General features: G+C 41.3%; 1 protein-coding gene and 1 long non-coding RNA gene across 2 annotated transcripts in view; one reads left to right on the forward strand and one right to left on the reverse strand.

The window, feature by feature from the left end:
- The window catches only part of herc2 (HECT and RLD domain containing E3 ubiquitin protein ligase 2), a 53,720-nt gene that overhangs the window by 32,481 nt on the left and 1,397 nt on the right, over positions 1-19,842 (reverse strand). The window contains 19 exon segments of the mRNA XM_040040317.1: positions 53-231; positions 742-866; positions 995-1,223; positions 1,782-1,982; positions 2,061-2,254; positions 2,348-2,599; positions 2,922-3,035; positions 3,133-3,290; positions 3,830-3,981; positions 4,065-4,253; positions 4,455-4,628; positions 5,492-5,663; positions 5,745-5,849; positions 5,972-6,113; positions 8,079-8,179; positions 10,377-10,599; positions 14,611-14,742; positions 14,879-14,972; positions 16,969-17,077. Coding sequence (XP_039896251.1) covers positions 53-231; positions 742-866; positions 995-1,223; positions 1,782-1,982; positions 2,061-2,254; positions 2,348-2,599; positions 2,922-3,035; positions 3,133-3,290; positions 3,830-3,981; positions 4,065-4,253; positions 4,455-4,628; positions 5,492-5,663; positions 5,745-5,849; positions 5,972-6,113; positions 8,079-8,179; positions 10,377-10,599; positions 14,611-14,742; positions 14,879-14,972; positions 16,969-17,040 — 3,008 coding nt within the window. The 5' untranslated portion in view covers positions 17,041-17,077.
- On the forward strand, positions 310-17,737 carry LOC120738830. Its single transcript, XR_005697065.1, has 3 exons — positions 310-320; positions 10,674-10,676; positions 17,625-17,737. It is a non-coding gene; the product is annotated as an uncharacterized LOC120738830 (long non-coding RNA).

The raw sequence follows: 19,842 nt of genomic DNA on the forward strand, positions 1-19,842 counted from the left end.
GAAGTATTATACCGCATTATAGGAGTATATGCAGCACAATTTGTGAAGGTACCTCAGGAGTTGCTGTACAAGCTGCACAAGGGGCAAGCTTTGCTTCCCTGCCGACTCATAGATGCCCGTGTTGATGAGGTCTTTGTCCAGCATGGTGCGACACCGGTGTATGGTGGAGGCATTAGCTTCCTGTTCATCAATCTCCTTCTCTTTCTGAGCCTCCTTCTTTGCTTCAATGTCCTATCATGAAAAAAAATATAATACACAAAATTATTACCATCATTTAGGATGTCAGGGAGCACATGGAGATGTTCGATGGGCTGGTTCTGGTCCTTGGTCACAAATTTTGTCCATGTGTGCTCTAAAGTGGGATTTAGACGTTGTTAAATGTATGCCACAGGCAAATTGTAATTACAAGTGCTTTTGAAACACTACGCTGTAACCTGATGTGCACCTCCCCAGAAACACAATTACGCATTGTGGCAACACAGCCTTCAACAACTGTCAGAGGCCCATAAGGTACCATTATTTCCTTCTATGCACTTCCAGCTACAACTTCTGCTGCCACTTTTCACACTGAAAAAAAAACAAAAAAACAAAACTAAAATTGCATTGCACTGGCATTCTGTGCCGGGGGTGCCAACAAATGAGTGAGCCTTGTGTCACATATACAAATATCAGTCAAGAGAGAATTTACTCAGCATTTCAAACAGACAACCAAGTGCTGACTCGTGCATTTACTACACCGACCTGTATCTCAGCAGTGATGGCTGCATTGAGTGCAGACTCCAACCCTCCATCAGCCATTAAGCTGCTGACCAACAGGTCAATCATGAAGCGCCGGCCGGGACTCACACTCATCTCATTTCCAGATGCTAGAAAAGTAAAAAGTAAAAACTCAGCCTTTGCAGGCACTTCCATCAAACCGATCACAGGTAATGGACTATTAAATGTTCATTTTCATACTGAATCAGTGTTACCAGATGTTTTGATTTGTACTCACCAGCATTAGGCAGGAGTGAGGACAGAGCCCTTGCCCTTTCCTCAGCTGTGGGTAGCAGCACGGACCAGCCGCTCTGGAGGACAGCCTGGGCAGCTGCTTGAACTGTGTTGAGCACCCCAGCATTGCTAGCTAGGACCACCACTGTTTGTTTCAGGTTGTTGAGCAGCACACTTCCAAGGCCCAGCCCCAGCTCCTCTGGATCCACCTGATTACTGATGGCTGCATGCAACTGAGGAAAAACGGTGAAGGTTTAGGGCTGCAATAAATTATTATTTCCTTTCATTTCTTTGATTGTTCAGTTCGTTGATCATTTAATCTTTAAAATGGGAACCACAGGACAGAAGTATGGCCAAAGAAAAATAAATAAATAAATAAATAAATAAATAAAGATAATTTGGGGAAGTCTAAGACAAATTTGGACTTTTCACTGAATCATCCCTTTAAGCATGTCAAGAAAATTTGAACCAAGTCCAGCACGACATGACTCAGGCCCGACTATCAAAAAAAAACACACATAGTGAAATTCTTACTAAAGAGATGGAGTCTTCTTCCACTGCAAAGTTATTAATGTTAACTAAAAAGTAAATGTAGATGTGGAAAAAACAGAACTGCTGTTCAAAAACAGCATAAACACACCAAAACAATTCTGTTCCTCTCCAGTAATATTGTATGATATAGACTTAATATCAAATAATTTGCTCCATCAAAAAACCAACATGCAGAGGAAAAATTCTACTTCTACAAGCATTTCCAATCAAACCACACCCGTTCAAAGGCCGTTTCCTACCTGGAGCCTGAGCAGGTTGAGTGTGGCGACTACCATGCACTCCTTCTCCTGCGGAGGGGGCCAGTCTGAGCTGCCATCCATGCCCTCGCTGACCTGCCGCAGGAGCAAGTCCAACTGCTCGAAACTCATGGGGCAAACATCCACCACAAAGGGCACACGTTTCCCCACAGACCACTCGGAGCTCGAGGACCAGGCAAAGCTCTGAAAACAAGCAAATGTTAACTGATCTGTGTCTCGTTCTTTACTAACATTATGAGACCAACAGTGATGGTATCTTACCTGTCCGGGTCCACAGGAGATTCCAACTATGTGTTTGGAGTTGAGCCCCGGGAGAGCTTTAGGCTGCTTCTTATTGGAAAAGAGCGTATCAAAGTGCTGTAGCTTGTCATTGCTGCCCCAGCTGAGCACCTCTCCATCATCAGTGAGGGCCAAGCAGTGTGTCGACCCCACAGCTACGTCCACAACTTTCTTTCCTGATTGCAAACAACACGTTTGTTGTTGTTTTTTTTGTTTTTTGTTTTTTAAATAAGCTTCTGAAAATCAATGTTAAGGTCAAGCTCACTCACCCTGTAGACTATCAAGCAGCTTTGGGTATCGGACATGCTCATCGGTGCCGTGACCAAGGCGCTGGTTGTCTCCCTTCCCCCAGGTGTACACCTGGCCATCTTTGGTGAGGGCTACTGAAAACTGGCTTCCGCAGCACACCTTTACTATGTCCAGATCCTGCAGCTTCTCCACCAGCTTGGGCGTCTTACAGCCGTCACTGCCTCCTCGGCCCAGTTTACCATAATCTCCATCACCCCAGGACCACACCTGACCTGTGGTAACAGATTGAGGAGCTAAACGCTGTAGCCTGGGTGATTTCTAGCGGCTTCTATGATCAAAAATCAAGCTAAAAATGGCCGATATGCTGGCTACCAAGAAGCAAGAAACACACCAGCCGCTACTGTTGCTAATGGATCTGTAATAGGTGACACAGGTCGGACACAACAACACTGAGCAATTCACATGAAACTTTAAAGGGGTTTTTTTGGGAGGAGGGGGGTACATTTCAATTATTTAACTAACAGACATTTTAAAAACATTAATTCCTGGATTTTAATTCCAGCATTTTTAATCACCCACAGGAAGCATGCTTACCATTCTCTGTCACAGCAAGAGTTTGGGCATCACCACTCCCACACGCCACATCCACCACCTTCAGCCCTTTGAATGCTGTCACTACCATGGGAGTAGTCTGGTCCTCACTGGAGCCTAGAAACCCCAACAGATTACAACTAATTTTAGTAAAGACAAAGAGACCAAAAAAAAGTCAAGAATATCTATCAGGGGCAGTTGATTTGGAGCTCACCGTGGCCAAGCCGACCATAGTTCCCTCTTCCCCATGTATAGAGCTCGCCATCAGCAGTGATCGCAGCACTGTATGTGCTCCCACAAGCAATATGCACCACATGCTTTCCGGCCTGTTTTCCATTGAAGGTTCCAATCATTTTAGGTTCTTCTAGGTATCTGAAATAAAGTAAAAATAGAAGGCTAAATTTTTCAGGAAGCTCATTACCATTAATAATTATCATTTATATTTTTATTTTCATTATGATTTTACTAATAACACAGATTCTTTTAAAATGAACTGGCAGGGTTGGGGGATTTCACTCTATCATCAGAAGCCTTTGATTCTGTCTCTGGCCTACGAGCACAAAACATTAATAGAAATGTCCCAGATTTTGGGAAATAACGCACCACCTGTTTCATCAATAATTTAACTTAAACAGATCTTCAAAATCTAATTTAATGCTCCAAAAACCTACAACTCCACTGTTATATCTGTAATAGACAAACACATTCAGTGTAATGAAGTGGTAATATAACAGCGACTGTCACGAGGCTGAAAATGCAGCAGCTCGAGTTCAAGTCCAACCTGATGCCCTTTGTTGTATGTCTGTACCTACATACTCTCCACTAATACACCCCCCCCAAAAAAAAGGTGGAAGCACAAAATGTGTGTAAGCCTTTTTAAAGGATGGACACGTTTTTCTCTGGTTGCTTACGTGGTATCTCCATGTCCAAGCCGGCCACCATCACCGCACCCCCAGGAGAACACCTCCCCGTTGGACGATAGGGCCAAGTAATGCTGCCCATCAGGATGAGCTGCAAGTTTCACAATCTTTCTGGAGCTTAGAACGTGGATTAGCATGGGAGCCTGCAACAAAACAATTCAGAGTCTCAACCTGCTGCAGATGCAGAGATGAAACAATCGACCTCAGAGAAACTGACAGAACTGACCAGGGTTGTGCTCTTGTAGTTCTGGCTGTAAACAGCACCGCTGCTGGAAAGGATAAGAAACCCCTTTTCTGAACAGACAATCTGTGTGACCCCGAGGCTCGACAGGGCTTTGCACTGAATGGGTCCATTAACATTGGCGTAAAGTTTCCAACCCAAGAGGCCCCAGGCAATCACTTCCTGCAAGGTTCCCTGGAACAAAACAAGACAGCATTGGTTTATGCTTGAGCATTAACTACTTAGGCAACACATAGTCAAGTCACATATTCAAATCTGAAGGTGGGGGGTCTGAATAATGCTCGTAAAAAAGACAGATTTAAGTAATACTTAAAAATGTAAAAAACAACTGAACCAAACACTTCAGCAGTGACAGCTAATAAAAAGAGGGGTCACCTTGTGTGACGTAGGCGAGTTGCAGTGTGGAGGGCTGCAAGGAGAAGCTAGGCGGTCCAGGTGAGCCATGATTACTACAGCAGTCTGACGAAGATCGATAGCCAGGTCGTTATCCTGAGGCAACGTCAAGTATCGCAGGAAACTCTCATTTGGACTCAGAGGGGCTGTGAGGATCTGGAAACCACAGCAAAGATCCATGAAATATTAATTAGCTTCATTCTCAACCATGAATGGAAAAAAAACAAAAAAAGAAAAACAGGGCATTTTAAGACGTGTTCCCAAGAGAGACGTGAATCAACACAATTTATATCGATAGCACTTTATCTGTTCTTATGGTCTCGATTTTCCTGCATGTTGTTTATTATAACAGGGTTATAATTTTTCTCCCCCTGTTTAAAATAAATATAAAAGATCTGCCTCTCTAAATCAATGAATTTCATTTAGTTTTTCATCTGCCCTCACACTGCTTTTTAATGCAGATTAAATAGCTGCTGTTTGGAGATGGAGGCTGGCACTAAATCAAAGTAAAAACATGAATTATTATTCATTCAGAGCCAATGAAAAGGCAAAACTACAGGTTGTGCAAGATATTTTGTTAAAAGTCCAATTTGAGAACATATATTCAAATTAAGCAAAATATAGTTCTGAGCTCTATGATACTGCAAACTGGACAAGAAGCACAGTTTGAAGAGGAAGGCAGGAGATTTAAAAGCATCCCAGAGGACAGCAGGACGTGTGAACTATGTGAATTAGTAGCAGTTGAGAATGGATTACATTTTTTTTGTAATTTTCTGATTATGGCATATTTTATGAAATATCTGAGACAGTTTGACAAACAAATTGGTGCTTTTAAGTTGGCCGTTTCCATTTCAGTGCTAGGGAAAGACTTCAAGTTGGGTTATTTGTTTCTGTTCTCTCCTTTTACTGGTGTCATGTTTTATGCATGATATGGTAATAAAATAAAAATTGAAATCAATCTCCAGTCAGTCCATGTCTTATTTTCTTTTAGAAACCAGCTGGGAAAAGAAAATTTCCACCTCAGCTTCCTCTTCAGGAACGGGCTCCTCCTTGCTGCTATGTATATTCTGAAAGCGCTGCAGGAGGGGCAGTAATGGAGCACTGGTTCCCTGCGTGGAGCGCTCGTTGTCCATCTCTCTGGTGCCACTTTCCCACAGACGCAAAAGCAGCAGAACAGCAGACAGCAGCTGACTGGAAGGACATAACAACAGATGAGCAGAAAAGTTAGATTTGGCATTAACAAATAAACAGGTAATAAGGAGATCTGGTTACCTGAGTGTTCCCCTCTGAACAGCCAGCTCCAGCAGGATGGCCAAGGCTAGATGTTGATCCTGAAGGGGAATGTTACATTTGATGCTGGCACTTCCATGTACATCACTGTTCACAAAGGAGACAAGAGATGAGAATCACACAAAGTTATGCAATTTATAAGACGAGATGTTATTTATCTTGCAAAATTTAGGGATTAAACATTATGTACAACTGATAAAACAACAGACCTCAAGAACTTTGTGGCCCTCTCGACAACCTCCAGCCACACTGATGACACAGTTCCCTCATCAAACAGTGTCGCCTCAGGCAGCGCTCGCAGGGCATCCAGAGACTCCTGAAGCAACTCACTGCAAAGATCTGCATCGTCTCCTGCAAAGACAAACATTTTCATGTTTAAAACACTGCAGAGTAGCTACATTATACAGTACAGATTAAATATAAAGCAATAAGAAGGACAATGCTTTCAAATGTTTAACTATTGAGGAACCAGGCCACCAGAGTTGTAACAGGGTCTAAAATGTCAGTTTAAACACTGAGGTGACCCAAACTGTGCACTCCCAGTGCGAGAGGAACTGAGGCTCACTGGATTACTGGCATTTCTGACAGCAGCATCCCAGAACTATAAGAAAACCAGTATATGTGCAATCAGCTAATGTGCCCAAGGTTAACATCCATTAGTTTCCCAGCGTTTACAGACTCTAGTCTGATACAGCAGAATTCACAGTAAAGCTGTTCTTATGTAGACATTTCCAGTTTTCTTTGTTATGTGCAAGAAACTGTGAAACAAAAACCTCTGATTAAGAATGTAACTCAGACATTCCTTTAAAACTATTTCCTTTCTCTTTCCCCTCGCTGCTAAAATCTAATTTTAAATACGCAGCTACCGACATTAAATAGAGTTTATCCATATCTTAATTTGGCTTATTTCACGTGTTTAATGACCACTCAGAGAGAAAGCTGTGATGTCACCTACCAAAGTCCTGTTTCTGTAACCCTTGACCAACATGAGCCCAAGTTTGAAGCTTACAGTAGTTACATATCACCTCCTTCCGCTCAAAATGTTACTGCTCAATTTAATTGAAAAAGAGCAGTTTTGGGCCCAGAATAGTGGCTAATTTTGAACATAAAACCTGTGTTTGAAGACCAAGCACCAGTTTCTGCCATCTTGCCTTCACCACAGGATAACTGTGATGCAATGTGGTGGGAGAGCAGACCTGTGCTCTTTGAAAGACTAATTGTTATCCCCCAAGAAAGACCTGGTCAGAGACGCTGAGGGATCTGAGAGTATAAGGAGACCATTATTGATCATTCCCACAGGTTCACCTGTGAAATCCTTGTAAGATTTACTTCCTCTAGTGCAGCTATTCTGTAATGTCATACCAAAACGAGTTTGAGCACTGGGCTAGGGAGGTGATCAACTCACTGCTGCAAAGTAAAAAGGGTGTGCTTGATTCGCAGGGGAGGAGGAGGAAGAAGAAGGAAGAAGAAGAAGAAGAAGAAGAAGAATCATAACAGAGATTAAAATTCACCCCCCCCCCAAAAAAAAAAATCAAAAAAAAAAAAATCCAAACAATCAAAAAAAAAAAAAAGCCCAAACAAATTTTTTTTATTTTTTATTTTAAAAATGTGTTACACTTCATTGTTCCTAAAGAGTATTTCCAGGAACACGGCTAAAATGGGGATAGGAGGTGTCCGTGTGTGCGCGTGTTGCTCATGTTACAGGAAGGCTACGGAGGACAGGCAGGCGCTTTGTTCCCACCCAGTCCCCGTGGACACAAAGCCCTCACAATGTTAACAAAAACAACACCTCCACTAGCAAAGCTGAAAATGAAGGGAGTGAATGAATAACATGGTCAAAGATTTACGCTTGAATAAACGTAATCAGAATCTGTGACTAATTTACATCAAAATAAAAGTTAATAACTGAATATTATTAGTCATTTTGAATTTATAGCCCGAGGATGATGATTATAATTATCATTATTATAATACATGAGACTAAAGCAAGACACTGGATCCTGATTTATCTGCCTGTAATGGAGACCACGCATGACGACAGAGTTACATTTAACGACATCCAAAACAGCTATTTTGGATTCATTCTTGTGCCAAAGCAGCAGGATTGCCTCCTTGGCCCTATTCTGTCAGTCTGTCGTCTAGCAGCACGACTAAAAACACAGCCTTGCGAAAGATGTTTGGTTGTTTACGACGAGCAGCTTCTAATGTGGCGCAACGCATTCTTTAGCAGCTGTTAAGCAAACTTGCACCACCGTGACAACACCTATCATCACCGGTGCCGAAGGACAAAATGTCTTCACTATCAGCACTTCTTACCTGATCTCCATGCCCGGCGAAGGAAAGCAAAGGCAAAAGAAAGAGCTGCCCTGGAGCCGACTCTGGCCAAACCTTCCACACCTTTACTGGCTGGACGAGGGCTGAAAAGAATAGGAGCACATACGGATCAATTAAATATCATCATATTATTATCATCATTGTAAAAACCTTACTATCAAACAGCCAACTGAAGCCCACATACAGAAGATGCATTGGATTTCTTCTGTCTGTGTGTGACTTTTACTTCCTTTAGAGCAGTGGTTCTTAACCTTGTTGGAGGTACTGAACCCCACCAGCTTCATATGCGCATTCACTGAACCCCTCTTTAGTGAACAATAAAATGTGATTTTTTTTTTACTGGTGCACAAAATGAGCCATGCATGTCATGGCGGAGGCTCTGCCGAACCCCTGAGACCGACTCACCGAACCCCTAGGGTTCGATCGAACCCAGGTTAAGAACCACTGCTTTAGAGCCTTGTGACAAAAAGTTTCACCATCTTAGCTCAAGCTCAACTGAAGAGCTAGGGAGGCTTCGGAAAGGATGAAAAATCCACTACTGTACAGGTTTAAGTCCATTTGATTTATAACACAAGGAAAATTAAGATTTTGTCACAAAAAGGAATGCCTAAGAGAGATCATTTTAAATTACAATTGTGTTCCTTTCATAAATGCTGAAAGCCAAAAATCTATTTAAAATTTGATGAATGGTTCACCCCTAGTATCATCGCTGTGATGCAATCACAGGGCAGCAACAGCAGATCCTAAAATGAGGTTTTCAATTAGAAATAAAAAAAAAAATCAAGTCTGCTCCAAATAAATGCCTGGAACTAAAAGCCCTGCACAGTAAATATGGAGCACATTTAGAGTACGGCCTACATTTACTATGCATATGAGAGACCTATTGGAGCATGCCTAAGAGGCTTACTTAAAGAAAACACAGTGTGCACTTACACTGAGCTGCAGGGTTTAACTTTCAGTGACTGGATAGACACACCATAATAGTTAAGAGTATACAATACTGTTTACTCTTACTCCACTTCCCCATCAAAACAGAAGCGAGACTTCAGAGATGGGTACTGGCTATGCAGTCTCAGGAGGATGAAACTGCTCCAGCTGAAGGTTACAAAGCTACTGGCACAGGCGGTGAGCACTGATGCTCGCTTAGTGACTACTACTGAGTGCCGGGTTCCTTACGTCACCCAGGTCACATGTGTTACTTTCTTGGTACTCTGTCTCAATCTCTAATCATACGATGGATATCCAGCTATTTCACACCTCCTCTGGCAGTCAGGAAGAATGAAACAGTAAGTTTGACACAGTTTCTATTGGCCCTACAATAATCTACTTTATCCCTTTATGGCCCATTTTACAAGCACTTTAAAGCTTTAAATGACCACAACTCCCTCCATCTGGTAAGGAAGTTAAGATAAATTCAGTTATGGTAAGAAGAGAAGAAGGACATTATGGGGATAATCATGATAGGATAAGGTATTCACGGTACACTGCTCTCTGAACATGGACACACACACACAAAGAAAAAATTAAGCTCCATCTAGATCAGGAGTGGGGGAACTCCAGGCCTCAAGGCCCAGTGTTCTGCAAGTTTTAGATGTATCCCTGATCAAACACAGCTGATTTAAATGGCTAAATGACCTCCTCAACATGTCTTGAAGTTCTTCAGAGGCCTGATAATGAACTAATCATTTGATTTGGGTGTGTTGACCCAGAGTGAGATCTAACACCTGCAGGACGCCAGCCCTTGAGGCCTGGAGTTGGACACCCCTGCGCTACACGTTGCCATACTCCTCGACCACTGTGGGCTAGAGAGAACATTAAAAATGGTTGCTGAAAGTTGAGGATTATTATTTTTATTCCATTTTTAGTCCATCAGTCATGTATAAATGTTGGCACAGACTCAGAATGCCTCATTCATCGACTTAAATATAACCTTCCAGATTACTACACTTGACTAATTGCACAAACCCGACAGACCAGTTCACTAGTCCAATGTGGCTTTACAGCTAAGGATAAAAAATAAAAATAAACAAAAAACAAGACAAATCTTAAATAACCACCACCCCCACCTCACTCCAACTCTCTAACTCTAAAAATATTCATAGTATGAAGGTCAAGTTTTGCAAGGCGTCATTGTACAAAAAAGATCAGCTGATTCTGAAGAGGTCAAAGAGGAGCTCATTGACTCTCCATGGAATTACCCAGTTTCTAAATCTGCCTCTGTTCTCTCATAAGACCAATGTTTTGTGCACAATTCCTGAGAAAGGAAACATTTTTATTTACCTCTTGTTGTCAGCAGCTGGCAGTGGTGGGCTGGGGGGAGTCTTCCAGCGGACCTTGTACTTCTCCTCCATCATGCTGTGGCTGAGAGAGATGAGATAGCGCTCCAGGATGACGAGACGCTGGCGCAGTCGCTGGGCAGACAGGGTGCTTTTGGCCATCTGAGCAGAGAGCTTCTGCTGGTCCTCAACCAGAACCATCAGGCAGTCCTTCAGTTCCTTGTCATCTATACACACACACACACACACACACACACACACACGTAGGGTTCAAAGAAAAGAATAACATAGTAAAAATAAGTGAGTGCACTGGCATGTCATTTGTTTATGACCAGAAACACTCAATTTGCAAATAAGCTACAGGAGTGAAGTCACTAGTTTTGAGTGATAAATCTGCATATCAGCTGATCAAACCATTTTTAGCCATTTATAAAACAAACTTGTGGGTTTCAATAATTTAAGAAGCTGTCAGGCATTGTTACTAGCTAAAGAGGCCATAACATACTTCCTGGGATTTCCCCATCTTTGGTCCATTTTAATGGGTCTTTTTTATTTGTTTGTTTTTTTTAAGAGCTGCAGAGCTACACAGGCTTTGCTGCTGAACTGCCTAAAACACACCATGTAATCTCTCTACAAAAGTACCTGCTCAGCAGCTTACCTGAACGATTGAATGAGTTGCTGTCTCGTAGCTAAAGTCATATCTACTACATACATTTAGTATGCTATTTTATTATGTTTTTGCTTGATTCATTTATTTAGTTACTTTACCCTAAAAAGATCTGCTTTACTGTATCAGATTCAGCTTTTTTGTTGTTTTGGGGGTTTTTTTTGCATTTTTTGGGAAATTAGTTGCCATCTCAAGTGTGAAGGAGTTTAAGTAGGCTCTCGTTCACAGTAGGGGAAGATGGAGTAGGAGACTGGTGGATTGGTGTGACACCTGCAGTGATGTTGACACTGTACTGATCTGTTATGAGGCTCAGTGTGGAAGTAAAGCTGTCAATTTATTCATCGATCTATGTTCCTACTCATACCTATGGTGACAAGCTGATACAAGTGGCGAATATCAGCTTAGTGTCTGGGCTCAGCCTTAGAGAGGAGTTGAAGAGCCTAGGTGAGGAGGCTTGGAAATGCTTAGGCAACCCTTTGAAAGAGCTGGAGAAGACGGCCAGGGAGAGAGGTCTCCGTCTAGGCTGCTGACGCCAAAACACAGGCCCAGATAATTGCTAGAAAATGGATGGCTGGCTCAATGAATGGACTAAAAAAAAAAAATAACACTGAAACTAGAGCTGGGCGATAGAACGATAACGATATGTATCGCGATATAACTTTTTCTCGATAGAAAAATTAAACTATCGCGATAGACCTCGCCGCTCTTGTCCTCTTTAATAAAAAAAAAATTAAAAAAAACAAAAACAAAAACAAAAAAAAACCAGCCAATCCAAATTACGTAGCGCAGAGCCGAACCAATCACAGCCGCAGCGTCACGTCACGTGACTTGTTACATACAGCACAAGTGCCAAGCCGCACGTGTGTATTTGTTTGGGAAGCAGCCAGCCACCGTACCGCCCGGGTAATGGAGGAAATGAGTGTGCCGACTAGAAAAATCAACCGAGCGTGACCGAAGGTTACCGAAGAGAAAACAGATGATGGTTCCAATGCCGGAGAGATTGTCGAACGGAAGAGCCATAGAAGTTCCGTAGTGTGAAGGTATTTCGGCTATTTCAAGTCTGACAAAAAACAGAGTAGCGTGCACTGTAAATTGTGCCGAAAGCAAGTCTGGAAATACAATAAACTGGTGCATGCACTACGTCCACACGTACCCGGGTATTTTTGAAAACGCAGATTTTTCTATGCGTTTGCACCTTTCGTCCACACGTAAACGGCGTTTTTGGTCACTGAAAACGAAGATTTTTGAAAACTCCGTTTTTGCAATTACGTGTGGACTAGAAAAACGGAGAAAACGCAGCGTCAAAGGTGTGCGCATTTTTTGACGTCACACTGTACGCCACGTTATTGTTTCGGTGAAATTAATTTCTACAATACTGCTACTGTTAATTCTACTCTCTGCAGTGTTTAAATGCTTACATATACACACAGTTACTGTCCCTCCACACATACGACTCGGTTCTGCTTCTATGCCCCAGCTTTGTTTACTTTTTCCCACCGAGGCTTCTAGACTTCTGATTGGCCAACATTTCTGCACGGTTAGGAATCTAGCGCCACCTGCTGCTTTGGCATGTTCATAGCAGCGTTTTCCTTCATTTCTCCCTTTATGTGTGGACGGGATTATTTTTTAAAACGAAAACGGAAAATCTCAGTTTTCAAAAATACCCGTGTACGTGTGGACGTAGCCTCAGTCTCTGACTGGAAGCGCTAATTCGTCATTCGGCTTTTGTCAGACTAAAGTAACTGTTAAAACTGTTTGAAAAGCTAAGCTATACAACAAGGAGAGATTGAGAATTTCCTTTTAGTTCTCAGTTTATTTGATATTGACAAAAGTTAGTCAGTTTTGTCTGTTCTTCTGTAAAACAAACTAAGATTTATTTTTAGAATTAATATTTTGTTTCTAAGTGGAATTGACAATTTAGTAGTCTGTTTCGTTTGTTCTATTTTGAAACTTAAACGCTTTAGCGGCTGCCTTTTGTGTAGTTTGCAATATTTGCCTTTATTTATCTGAAAAAGTCTCATGTTCCTTAAGTACATCTACCCTGTTGAACTTATTATGGGAAATAAATATTTAAATAAAAACAAGCTGCTGATTATTTCACATTTTACTTGTGAGCAACGGCACATTTAAATCTTACAAATATAGTTATTTGGCTTATATCATGATAGATATCGTTATCGCCTGAAATGAAAAAAAAAAAAACATATCGTGATATGAAAAAAATCTTATATCGCCCAGCTCTAACTGAAACTAATAAAAACTTAAGTGAAACGAGCAAATGGACTCATTGTCTAATAAGTTATAGTTGACGAATCATCAGGCAATAAACATCCTGGATAATCATCCTTTTAGGCCCATCGAATGACCATAATTTACAAAAACAAACATGTCGTATTCATCAATTCCCTGAAACGAGCAAAAAACTAAACTCATCAGGAAGTCCCACCCTGCTGGACATTTAAATGAATGCAGATTTAAGATCCCACTTCCAACCCTGGGTATAGCAACCTAAGCTTTTTGGTTGGATGCTTCAGGGTTGCTCAATTAAAAAATAAAATAAATTTTGTCCCACTGAGTTTCATCACAGCAAGTCCTGAGTTCTGATCTGACTCAAAAGAAAACCTTTTTGTGTCTATACCACAGCGCTGCAGGGAAGGCGAAGTGGGCCAAAATAGCAGTTCTGAAATCCACTTAAGCTTTATGTAAGCCAGACTGTCCTGAGGTTGTATGAGCCACACAGCAGTCAGCTGTGCTCAGCTGTCAGAACAGATATGGATCCTAGTCAGACTCTCTGCTCAGTCTGCATTCCTCACAGCTGAAGAAATATTAGACTCACAGGAAATTATCACATCTTTAATAAAAATCTAACAAGGGACAGAGAGGAAACCTGCAAAGATCTCACATGTCAACATCCTGGCTTCAACGCAGCAGCTCGGGAAATTACAAACTTCCAATGGGAAAGCAGGAAGTGTGCTGTTTGAACTTTAAGCATCAATGACAGAGCACTTGTCCATGCGGCGATCCAGTTACACTCACTGTACACACCAGCCCAACTTCCTGTCTCAGTCAATAATAAAAAAAAGGAGGAAGCAACCAGGCAGACAGTATCAAAATCTGTATTAACTGGCCCCCTGCTCGGTGCTTATCTCCTGCCACCATGAACCGTCCCACCCAGCCCCACCAGCAAACACAAACTGGGTGAGAGTCTGTATCCCGCTGTGAACCAACGTAATGCCAACTAAGATTAAACTCTGCAGGGTAAAAATAACCACTCAGACCAGCAGACTTTAGGTTGTCATTTCAGTTTCCACACCTCACGTGCCAGCAAAACACGCACACATCAACATGGCCAGACACCACCAAACAGTGAGAGATGAGCCGTTAGCTAAAATGAGATTTATGTAGTTCACATGTAGGTATTACGAAACCCTCTGCTCTCAGCGTAGTATTAATTACCCTACTTGGAAACAGAAAGGCGTAAAATGACAGGAGTCACAGGGGGAGCACGAGACTGCAGCAGGAATTACTGCAGCTAACCCGACTTTTAAACTCACTCAGGTAGTTTTCTCACCTGGCTGCCGTCCCCAGTCCCATGTCTCAATGATGGAGTGATGCACCGACGTCGACGTCTCCTCCTCTTCCTTCTTCTCTTTATCATTGGGCTCATCCTTCTTCTGAGCTCCAAAACAGTCAGTGCAGTCTTCTATAAAGAGTCAGAAGAGATTAGGACGTTAACCTTCATCCTCAGCAGCAAGGTTAAAGCACTGCTGTCTGTCCCAATCTCAGGTATCAATCCTCAGACGGCGTGGAAATAGGTGTCACATGTCACACATAAATACCTGGGTGAGCTGATTCTTCTCCGTTGAATGTTATCTCCTCATCTTTTACCATCTCATTCCACATCTCACTCAGACCCTCTGGAGAAAAAGCCCGCTGCCAGAAGGAAGAGAAACACAATCAGTGCAGTGCAGAACAGAAACCTCTGCTTTTATTAATGCTGCATGGAGACATATTTGACACCACCTCAAAGGTTTTATCCACAGCTAAAGGAAAATTTCCAGCAGTGAAGTAATTTATTCGAAAACAACAATTTCTACTTACATACTGTGAACCCCCCCGCCCCCACCACCCCCCCAAAAAAAGTCCTGACCTGAGCCACACAGTGGTGCATATTAATAGCGTTCGGTTTGTTCTCTAGTCACTTCTGCAGACACATTTCCATCACGTTATCAGAACACAACAGCTAATATGGATCCACTCTGATCATTCATTGATCCAAAGTTTTTCCTCAGAGGGTCAGACACTGACTTGGATACAGGCTGAGTTACATGCTGAACGAACTGTGATAACAACACAAATAATATCCTACTGGATAATCCTCTTATTTTGAAAATTCAATTGCTGCTAACCATTTTCTTTAAGGGTGCTCAAGGTCAGCTCAAGATGGCCAAGAGCATTATTTTCTCCATAATCAGGTCATTCCACATCATTTCCCTGAATTTTATTCCTCGCTAAAAAGTGTACACAGAGGTCCTTTCATCTATCTGTGCAGCCTTCACAACTCAAGAGTACCAGAATAGCTGTTTTATCTCAGAGTATCAACCGACTGAAGAAAAAAACCATTTGTGTGTCATCCCCTTAGTGCTACAACACACATGCATGACATTGGTTTGCTCTGAAATATTCACAAGCTGAAAGCCAAATGTTTCCTCATTCTTAGACAGATTTGAAACCCATGTTAGCTCAGAGACTGAGCAGACAGATAACACTAAAGCTGTTCTTCCTTCAGTGCTGAAAGAAGCTTTTATGGTGGGAAAATGGTGGGTCCTAAAATCAAGTCCTGATTGGATGATCCAAATTAATTTTCAAATTCCGGGTAGAGAGACTGCAGCCTGTTAAGTTTGTGGTGTATTCACTGAAAGAGCTCATAATTACTAACAACAAGGGTTTGTTTGCACAACACAGACATTCAAAAAAAGAAAGATTTTCTGGTGATGCCCTTTATTACAGGCTGAACCAGAAAAACAATAATCATCTGCATGAGGTCTGACGCAGATATGTAATCAAGGCTTCTTGTAGACTTCGACCTTCATAGAAATTTTCATAGTGGCCTCTATAGAGCCATTTTGTATCCTACATGCCTCGGACCTAAAATCAAAAATGTAATTTTCATCCATTCTGATGCATGTGTGAGGCACAAATTAATATACAGAGCAAACCCACTCAAGCCCTGAAAATACAAATACAGAGGAAATGTCTCTGGTTTTAGTCAGAACTAATCTCGAGAGGCTCTGCTGCAGATGTTTACTGCCCTGTGAGCCAACTGTCTGTATTATTGTAATGCACAGTTTTTCCTGTTTTGAACCTCTCAAAATTGGGCTCCAGAAAAACGCCAACTATTACATATAAAAGAAAAAAGTGACACCAACACCGAAACCAGTTAAAAACTCAACTAAGTCTGAACATTTCTTAAGAATAAAAAACTAAAGTGAAATGAAAAAACCCTCTCTGCAAAGTAAGTGAAATTAAACTTAACTGAAAACTAAAGGTTTCAAAATATAAAACTCTACTAATTCTGGTTCTGACATGACAGCAGTCAGGCACCAGGATTCTGAAATATTTAGAAAACAAAGAAACAGCTAGGGGACCATAGTGAGTATGACACACTGACATGGGGTAACGTTTTCCCAGTTAATCTGGAAAATTGATGTCACAGCTGAGGTAAAGATAAGAAACATGATGAAACATTACAGATCATCTCTTCTCCTCAGTCACTTGACAGATCAAGTTTCCCCCCAGTCACTTGACAGATCAAGTGACTGGGGGGAAAAACAAAAAAAACAAAAAACAAAACACACACACAACCAAAAAACAAAACCCACCACGATAAATATTATGTCGTGCCACTGCCTCCTTCTCGTGTACATACCTGCAGGTCTATCTTCAGCCATTTGTCATGAAATCTCAGCTGAGCATCGAGGGTAAATGATGGAGAAGGCATCTTTCCCTCTCCTCTCTGGGCTGCAAACGCAGCCAACCTGCAAGAAAACCATGCAACAAGGAGTGCTATAAAAAGACAATTTAATAAAGTCACTGCAAGGTGGGAATCCACAAATAATGACAATGTAAGTACATGAAAACGGACTGAGCTTTATGACCATCAATTACAAACTTTACTTTCCAGGTTTGTTTCAAGTTTTCCCTTCATATACTACTTTTTAGTGACTTCATCCCAGGTAAAGTCAGTAAAATCATTAAAAACATGTCTGTTTTTATCCTGACGATTATCGCTGAAGTGAAGACAATTAGATGGATGAGCTCAGCGAGGTAACGAAGAACCAGAGGGAACACAGTGAAAGCAGTTTGATGTGCTTCAAGAAGACCCTTCTAGTAGGGGTGGGCGATATATTGAATATAATGGATGTATCGCAAGTTTTTCTGCGTATGATGGCTATACTCAATGGTTTTATCGTAACCATCGAGTATAGGTTGCCATGGAAATATTAAGCTGTCTGCATGAAATTTAATATGTTTTTTTCCCTTCCACATGCCACGAATGCATTGATTCCCATTCCCAAGTGGAAGATTTTGGTCGGAGTGTGACAAAACTTGCAGTTTCGAAATCTGCAAGATCTCTGCTTTTAGACAATGCACAATTTGCTTCGTTACAAAAAGTCAAGTGAGTTTGTGGCTTTGTTTTCTGTGTTTAGGGACATTTTGCAAAATTGCGTAACTGCTCTTTTAATTGTTTGTAGTTTTCACTGTGTTTAGTGGTTGTAGAAATGGTTCTCATGAGCTTTTAACCGAGATTCTGAAGTTTCTGTGGATACCACACATGCCGATCTTTACATGAAAAACTTGATTTCATGGAGGCTTAAAACTGCAGCTCACCCCCTTAGCCCACGTTACCACAGGTGCTGGGGCTCAAGACATATCGTGATATATATCGTGTATCGCAACAAAGCCAAAAAATTTTGTGATATTAGATTTTTCTCATATTGCCCAGCCCTACTTCCTAGACCACAGTAATTACTTCTATTCTAGTTTCCAGGTGGAAAGGAATGTGAATCTGAGTGGAATTGTGCTGCTTGCGATGTGGTATAATCTCAGACATTTTCATGCAACGCAGTGTCTCTGTTAGCTGTTTGAATGTGTCTGTGTTTCTTCTCCTCCATCATGGCTATTCAAATTCAGTTGGAATCCTCACACTATTTTGATTCCTTCACTGTTTGATGCAGAAGTCATCCAAATAACTGTGGCTGTGGATAATACATTGACCACTCTCTGCAAAACATCTGTTCCTCTTGTGCTGCCTGATCCTGTAATACCTGCACTTATCCGTTAGATAATCCATCAATATAATGGTGATTTACACTGTTGCTCATATGGCTGATACACAGGTATATGCTCCATTTAGCCTATTTAGTAACAAAATGCATTTCTTTCTTCAGTTCAAAGAGTCCAGATCTGAAGCTCTTTTATTATTCCTTCCATATCTGACCTGGAACCTGAATAAAAACCTTGAAAATCTGCCCTCAGCATCAATCTGAATGTGATCTTTGACTTTGAGCTGTGCTTTCACACACAAATTAATAAGGCCGTACTGGCTAGCCTTCCCCAGCGAAGAAATACATTTAATAATTTTTTTTTTTTTTTTTACATCTCTAACGCATCTTGATAAAGTCATCAACTCCTTCCTAGCATCAGGTTTAGACTTCTACAATTTCCTCTACTCGAATCTGTGCCAAAGGTCCCACATCCACCTAAACTGCCAGAGATGAAACCACATCACCATCCTCGATGCCCACACTGGCCAACTCTTAGGTATCAGATAGATTTTAACTTAAAGTAATTACTTTTAAAGCCTGCTTATGGATTTAGTCAAACCTTATGAACCTCACACCCTCCTAACTGCTTCTAAAGCTTGTCTCATTACAAATTGTATCACTGTTTGCTGTTAGAAAAGGAACTGAGACAAACTTGGGATCTACTATAGATTACTGCCATCACACAATGGATATTTAGAAGAAGACTATTTTTCTTCTTCTTTTAGCAGTTACCACATCAGATCACCTGCCTCAACCTCGCTCTATCCCTAGTATCCTCTGTCACGCCAACCCTCTGCATGTCCTCCTTCACTACATTCATGATGACGTCACTTGGGGTCCTTATGCCAGACAATTTCATCTTCAATATCCTTTGTTGAATATGTCCACTAACCACTACAGCAGTGGTTTACATATTTGTCTGACAAGATCATTGGATGGTCCCAGGAGGAAAATTTGGGCTGCATCAGGAAGTGCATCTATCATAGAAATCTGCTAAATCAAACGTGCTTAACATGCTTAATTATATTTATTTTTTGTTATTTTACCCTACTGGCCATGTTTGTCATGCTGCATTTATTCTACTTTATGTAAGCCCTGTTTTTACGAGTGTAATTCAGTTTTGTTGGCTGTTTGACACAGAAAGTAGTATACAGCAACGACTATACTAGTTTAGCGTGTTAATATCATGTTAATGTTACTTCGTTTTATATAAATATTCGTCTGTGTGTGTAGAGTGACAGTAAGGAAAGCTCTCCATAGTCAGGTAATATGAAAAGGCGTGTAAACAAATGGGAAACTTGGACTCGAATATTCACTGACAGATGATGCATAAAAATGTGATTAGGCAGTAAGTGGGTTGAGCTTTAGCAGCTGGGTTTGAAAAACAACTTTACATAAGACAAGAAAGACTCTCATCCATAACAGGGGTAGTAATAATTATAACCTAATCAGAGCATAAATAAGGCGTTGAACGA

The sequence above is a fragment of the Simochromis diagramma genome, unplaced genomic scaffold (assembly GCF_900408965.1).
Source record: "Simochromis diagramma unplaced genomic scaffold, fSimDia1.1 OVJJ01000026.1, whole genome shotgun sequence".
NCBI lineage: Eukaryota > Metazoa > Chordata > Actinopteri > Cichliformes > Cichlidae > Simochromis > Simochromis diagramma.